We start from the raw sequence: 7,454 nt of genomic DNA, 5'->3' as shown, positions 1-7,454 counted from the left end.
GCCTGCATTGTGCAGGAGGTCAGACTAGATAACCATAATGGTCCCTTCTGACCTTAAAGTCTATGAAATCTGTGACACAAACTATCTTCCATAAATCCATGGTGAGTGGCATTAATTATATTTAATATAGTTCTTTATTAATCAAGCCTCATATCAGCCGCCTCAAAGGACAAATCTCTGATACAGAGAGGAACTCATCCAGATTTCAAAATACGTTCCAAACCTTAAAGAATTAAGCCCTACAGCACTCTTTTAGGGTTTGTCCACAGTGACTTTGTACAGCACCTAGCCTTCTGCACACTTTTGTACCCTGGCTCCACTGTGATGCACAAAACTTCACCAAATCCTGTAGGAACCTAAACTCAATCAGTGTCTAAGTTTTCCCTAGATGCCCACGTTTCCTCCTCTGAGCATGCACACTGCTGCCTTCCCTCAGCTTCTGGATACCAACCTCCCAGTGTAAGTGCAAGGGCAATTCACAAACAGGGAAAGACAGATATTGGTCCACTTAAGTCATATGCGGGGCCCTAAAAGTTAGGCATTGCAATGCTGAGCACCATGGCACCTAAGGGCAGGTCTACACTTCAATGCAGTTGTGCCACTATAATGCTTTAATGGAGACGCTTTAAGCTGATGGGAGAGCTCTTCTGTTGGTTTAGTTAATCCACCTCCGTGTGAGGCGGTAGCTACTTTGGCAGGAGAAGCTCACCAGCACTTCGGTCAGTACAACTAAGTTGCTCGGGGGCATGGATTATTCATGCCCCGAGCAATGTAGTTACACTGAAGTAATTCTGTACTGCAGACTAGGGATAAGTCCCTTTGTGGATCCCACTCAGAGGCTTTGTCTACACCAGGCGTAGGCAACCTATGGCATGTGTGCCAAAGGCAGCATGTGAGCTGATTTTCAGTGGCACTCACACTGCCCGGGTCCTGGCCGCTGGTCCGGGGGGAGCTCTGCATTTTAATTTAAATTAAGCTTCTTAAACATTTTAAAAACTTTATTTACTTTACATACAACCATAGTTTAGTTATATATTATAGACTTATAGAAAGAGACCTTCTAAAAACATTAAAATGTATTATTGGCATGTGAAACCTTAGATTAGAGTGAATAAATGAAGACTCGGCACAGCACTTCTGAAAGGTTGCCGACCCCTGGTCTACACAGACAATTGAATAACAAGGCTTGTGTCAGTGTTAAAAATAGGTGTTAAAAAAACAAACCCACACCCAAAAGACAAAAGTTTTGTGTATGAAAAGCGCCAGCGTGAACAGTGTTCCTGCTGACAAACAGCAGCTACACTGCATGCCTTTTAGCAGCATGGCTGTGCTGCTAAAAAGGTGTGTAGTGTAGACAAAGTCTAAATCTCTACACAGCCAAACCCTTACATTATTCTCCGTACTTCACAGAGTAAACTGAAGCAGAGAAGGTTAAGTGATTTGCTTAAAGCCACACAAGCAAGTCAGTGGCAGAACTGGGAACAGAACCTAGGAATTCTAGTGCCCAGACCCACACCAACTACCAAATGTGACTTTCTTATGCATAAATACCATAATGTTTTACCCCATAGGCATTACATTTTCTGCCAGGTAATGTTACTCACCATACAATGAGCTCAAAAAAGTGTCATCAATTGTGTTGATGAGGAAAGCTTTTACAACTCTTTGGAAGTGGACATAATGGTCACAGCGAGAGACTGGAAAAAAATGCAACCAGATAAAGCAATTAACAGTGTAAAAAAGCCACAAAAGGAACAAATTATATACAGACCATACATGTTTCATGCAAAATTTGATAAAGATCTACCTAATCTCAAATACTAAATACCATTTTTTTAAAGTAATTTTTCAATTATTCAAAATTTCAATTCAAGATAACTTCAAAAGTCCTCTGTTTCCGTACAAGATCTTTCATTTAAACAGTGCCTTTCATCCCTAACAATATCAAAGAACTTTACCATACAAACTATACATGTGCGTGTGTATACACACACACACCCTTCCACTAGCTGATTATACCCTGGAGACAGGGGTTTAACACAAATTCTCTTGAACAGCACATGGCAACAACACAGCATTGTTAATGACAGAAAGCAAAGGATACTGTATCCAAGAGAAACTGCAGGAGGAACTTTAGGCAGCTCCCCAAGAATAGTAATTACCAACAACAGAATTCAGCCAGAACACTAGGGTTAACTTGGCTGATTTTGAAGAATGCAGCAAAAATTTTAAGAACCACAAGAAGCCAGAAGTTTCGTGTCTCAATAGGAATTTGATACCCAACATTAGAGGCTGAATAATTTACTTCACCTCTAACTGAAAATATATTTACAGCACCTTACCAACCCCCTGCAAAACAAAAAACCACAACAGTAAGATAAAGGAATAAAATGATTGAGTATTTTTATAGAAGCTACAATGCCTCCACAATAAGGTATAGCATTTTTTAATTTCAATTTTCTACTTTCAAGCTATCATGCACTTTCACACTATTTTGAGCTAATATAAACAAGTTCTAATAAACATCAAATCATGGGTTTACAAGCAAAGTATTCATATGAACTTGTGGCTTATTTTAACCTTACAGTGTGGAATGTGATAGTCCAGTAATTGGAATTTTGATGTAGCCAGTTCTTTCCCTTGTGGTTGGTTTTCATCCTCAGAATGTTCTGCACATTCTTCCTCATCCTCAACTATAAAATCTTTCATACTATCATCATCATCATCAATGTCACTGCTTTCTGTTGGTGTGAGGGGTAAATGATAGGATGATTCTTCTATTATTTCCACATCATCATCATCAGAATCCTAAGTAAATTAAAAACATCGTAAAACAATCATTTGAATACTTCTCCTTTGAAATTTTCAACGTTTGCTTAGTAAAATATGCAATTTTGTGTGTAATACACACACACACTCTTGGCCTTTGAATACTGCATGTTCAATTAACAAGAAAAGAGATTTTAATTGACTAACAGTCCAAACAAGAGAAAATTTACTGTCACATGTAATTCATATAGATCTCTGTTTCTGTGTCTGTCCGTAGCAATTTTCTTAGCTCTAGAAGTCTAAGCTACCTCAATTAGGTAGCATGTTCCTCCATTGAGGAGGTTTGGCAGCCCCCTCCAATATCTCCGTCAAATCCTTTTAAAGAAAAGGAAATTTTAAAAAAATAAAAAATTATGGGAACATATCCTTAACTATTTGGAGAAGATGGACAAATGTGTTCTAATGAGTTCAGTCTTTTGGCTGACTATGAGAACAAACAAAAGGAGCTCTTCAGTCCTTGGCAATAAAAAGAACCCCAAACTAAAGGCATCAGGGACAGTACCACTGCAGAGTTGCAACATGCATCTGCAGAAAGTGTAGGGTATGAAGCTCTTGCAACTTTTGGGGAGCCATCAACCTATCTTGAGAATAAAATTCTGTGAGATGATATGTATGAAAAAACAAAGTATTGAATTTCAAAGGTAAAAACATACCCGGGCTGATCTTTGTCTTGCGAGTTCTTTCAGTTTCATTAGCTGCTTCTGTTTCCTATTAGTCAAGTCGTCTTCTGCAGTAGGGGTTTTATATTGTTCCTGTTCCTGAGAACACTCATCTTCATCCATTATGCAATAACGTTTAGCAAATACTTTTCTAACTGGGATGTCACTGTCATCACTCCTGTCACTGTCATACATTACAGACGTGCTTGACCTCTTACGCTTCCCTGGAGTGATGCACTCATCCTCCACATCCTCTATGACTGTGTCATCATGGCCTTTCTCCTCATGATCTGTAAGATTATACCTCTTAACTACAGTTTCTTGTTTTTCATCCACTTCGTCTTCTGATGTAGAGGGGAGTTGTTCATCTTCTGAAGCAGATGTGGGTTCTTCATCACTGTCAAGCAATATGGTCTCTCTTTTAGTCCGCCTCCAATCAACCCGAGATTTGGATGCTGGTTCTTCTATTCTTGTGTTCCTCCTTGTTTCATACCTTCTGATAACTGGTTTTGTTTCCATTGAAAGGCTACCACAATAATAAAAAAACAAACTATATTTACCAAAAAACCCCCAGAGTAGCTATGGTACCAAGATATTCAAAACAGTATCAGAGTAAGCATTATTAAGCTAATAAATCTATGATTAATTGTCTATTACTTAGAGAAGCTCTCAGACAAAAGGGCTGAGCGTGCATAGCAATAATTTCATGGTATGACTGTCGTAGCTTCCTACTCAGATTTGAACCTTAGCGTTCATAAACTGAGAAGCTAGCATGAACCCTCTAAGCTTAATTACCAGCTTAGATCTGATATCGCTGCCACCAGCCAAGGATTCCAGGGCTTGGCTCCCTCTGGTCTCCCAAAACCTTCTCTGGGGGACCCAAGACTCAGAAGCCCTGAGTCTTACCACAAAGGGAAATAACCCCCCTCCCCTTGTCTTCTCTTTACTTCCTCCCCAGGCTTCCCCTCCGTGGGTTATCCTGGAAGATTACTGTACTTAAACTCCTTGAATTACAAAACAGAGAACAATTCACCCCCTCCCTCCTCTTACCCTGGAGCTGCACAGTTTCAGCCTCCGTAACTAACAAAAGAGATTTCCCTTCCCTTCGTTCCTTAGCCTACCCAGAAAACTCAAAACAGGTCTTAAAAAGAATGCTTATAATAGAAAGAAAGAAAACACATAAACATAGTCTACTGTAGTCAGAGTTGACAATTCAAGGTCCATGCTGTAAAGAAAATGAAAACAGCTATATTCAAAAAGAATACAATTCTAAACATTACCAGCAACTATACACATGTAAATACAGAAAAAACCAATAAAGCTCTTAGTTTTTCTACTTTGTACTCCACAACTTGGAAACTGAAGATTAGAAACTTGAAGATAGAAAGATCCTCTCAAGCGAAGACAGACAAAAGAACACACACAAAGGGGACACACACCCAAGCATTCCTCCCTGAAGCATTTTAAAAATCGAGTTCACCTGATATGGGTCTCTGGTCAAGGTGTTTGGTTCCCTTTGTTAACACATATTACAAGGTGAAAAAGCATTAACCACATTAACTATCTGTTTATGACAAACGACATAACACTACGTTATTATAAGTTTACAAACACACACACTCCCAAACACAAGCCATATAAGAAACAAGAGGAAGTCAAACCCAACAAGGAAGTGCCAGGAGGGAAAAATCTCGATAATTTGAAAGTTTTTTAAATTTATAAATTTTAGATTTAAATGTACAATAAAGGTGTTTAATGCAACCATTAACTCTCCCTTAGTGATGTCCAGAGAAGACGCATGTGTAAAAGGACTAGAATAAGGAAAATAACTCAAAGACATATCCATATAGAAAAAGAGTCTTGTGGCAACCTTAGAGACTTAAATTTAATTTGAGCATAAGCTTTCAATGGGCTACAATACTACCTATTCTTTTTATCGATAAGGACTAAGATAGCTTGCTACTCTGAGAAACCTACGCATAGCACAGAAACTCATTCTTGATAACCAAAAAACTAAGCATGCTTTTAAAAATTCTTATAGATGCAAACTACTGGCTACCTAGACTAATTCATTCACAGGCCTTAATGAAATGATATACTCGCAATTATACCAAACAGTGGAACTATTTGATTGATGAATTTGAAGAGTTTTCCTTAGTTTATTACCAAAAATCATAACTCTTCAAGCTCCTCAACCCCTCCTGCGTGAAACACAGCAAGGGCTTTTCAGCCCTCAAGAACCGAAGCACGGCAGAAGGGCAGCTGACAGGGAAGCCCTGGGATGCTGGAGACTGCAAGGAACTGCGCGGTAACTGGGTAGCAAGCTTATAATGCAACGGGGGCCTCATCGCTCAAGGAGCTGAAGCCGCCCGCCAGCCGAATACATCCTGGTAAGCGAGTAGCCCTTCTACCGTCCGCCCCAAGAGGGGGAGGGGGGGGGGGGGAGAGGGGGAGGGAGAGGGGGGGAGGGAGGAGAGGGGGGTACCCTAACCGCGCGGCGAACAATGGGCAGAGCGGCCCCGCGCTCGGCCTTTAACAGCCGCCAGACCACGCCCCGCCGCAGCTGGACAGAGGCGAGGCCCGTGCGACCTCCGTTGCCCACGGCGACGGTGCTCTTCTAGGACCGTCACGGGGGGAGGGAAACAGCGCAGCTCGACGCTCAACGGGCGGCCCACTTAACCGACGACCTCCGACCGCCCGGGGACGAGAGCAAGGCGGGAAGGAGCCAGTGCCGCCCATCCCTGAGGCGCCACCGGCGGGGAGCTTGCAGCCGGCTGGATGTGCTGGAGAGAGGAGGGGGCGGCCCCGCTATAGCCTAGCACTGGAGCGCACACGCCCACGCGCCGGGCCAGTCACCTCCGGGGGGGGGAGAGGGCGGCTTATTTTCGCGAGCCAAGACACAGGACACCCCGCCCCGCCCAAGGGGAGGGGGTCAGATGGTGCCCCCCCCCCCCCCATTACGCACATTTAAAGGCTCCGGCCGCGCGCCCCCCAGGAGTCCCCGCGCTGACTCCCGTTGCTCCCTCAGCGCAGCACCCAGACCCTCCCTCCTTCAAGTTCAGCGGCCTCGCAGGCAGTGATTGGCGCGTCCCGCCTGTCACTCACCCCCACGCTGTGTTGACGGAAGTGCTGGGAGGCAGTTGGAATGGCGTCGCGTGACCCGGCATGCTGCCTGCCTGGCCTAGCTGCCTGGGGCGCAGGTTGAGGTTTAGGATGATGTCACTTCGGGGGTGGGAATTGTTTTCCTCCTAGGCGGAAAGGTCCCAAGGTGTTGAGTGGGATGGAAGAGGCTCTTGGCCTGGCTGTGACTGGAACTGGGTTGGGCAGGGTGGGGTGAGGTGGGGGGAAATATGGAGAGCGAGCACCTGGGACCAATACTAGAGCTAGGACCCTCTTGGCTCCAGCTGGGGAACAGGCTGCTGGAGCCAGCCTTGTCCGGGGGGGTAGGGAATCAGCACATCTTTGACTGGCCAAGGCAGTGGAAGAAGAGCTGGGCATGTGCAGGTCTGACCTGGAAGAGGCATGGTGACCTAAAGGAGACAGGGGGCTGCAGTGTTCTCAGTTGGCCCTCTATGCACATCAGCCCACATACTATGTTGAGAATTGCAGGCAGAACATGCCTCACTTGATGGAAAGGTAAAGTAATGGGTGTGCTTTTGCCTACATCAGAGTCCAGTGGAGGCTGGGTCCTGACCTGGCTCTGTATCTTACTGGGGGCTGTGTCTAAATTTATGCACCTGAGGTTTTTTTCTCTGGCTGTACCACAAACTTCCTCTGTGGACTTTGACAAGTCATTTTGAAAGTATAAGCTTGATTCTCCACCTCCTTGAACTGTGTATCATCATTTATACCAGTGCTAAGTGGGTGTAAATGCTACTGTTGTGGTTTTGGGACTGTTTTACACCCACTGTACACCACACAGGAAGGGCAGTGCAGCCCTGTGGCTCAGTTACCCATACCAAAGGA

At 43.9% G+C, this 7,454-nt stretch overlaps 1 protein-coding gene across 2 annotated transcripts in view; it reads right to left on the bottom strand.

Moving 5' to 3' along the window:
• Positions 1–6,926, bottom strand: part of CCDC82 (coiled-coil domain containing 82) — a 22,869-nt gene extending 15,943 nt beyond the window's left edge. Inside the window, exons 1-4 of one of the 2 annotated variants that reach the window (XM_075061722.1) lie at positions 6,594–6,926; positions 3,483–4,014; positions 2,586–2,808; positions 1,605–1,697 (exon numbers count right to left, since the gene is read on the bottom strand). In XM_075061722.1, the coding sequence (XP_074917823.1) occupies positions 1,605–1,697; positions 2,586–2,808; positions 3,483–4,014; positions 6,594–6,655 (910 nt within the window). In that variant the 5' untranslated portion in view covers positions 6,656–6,926. Of the gene's footprint in view, positions 1–1,604; positions 1,698–2,585; positions 2,809–3,482; positions 4,015–6,453; positions 6,562–6,593 lie in introns of those variants that run through there. The other variant, XM_075061723.1, reaches the window with a different exon arrangement.
• Positions 6,927–7,454: the final 528 nt, after the last annotated feature.

This window comes from Chelonoidis abingdonii, chromosome 1 (genome assembly GCF_003597395.2).
Source record: "Chelonoidis abingdonii isolate Lonesome George chromosome 1, CheloAbing_2.0, whole genome shotgun sequence".
Lineage (NCBI taxonomy): Eukaryota > Metazoa > Chordata > Testudines > Testudinidae > Chelonoidis > Chelonoidis abingdonii.
This window is presented reverse-complemented; position numbering and strand designations above follow the sequence as displayed.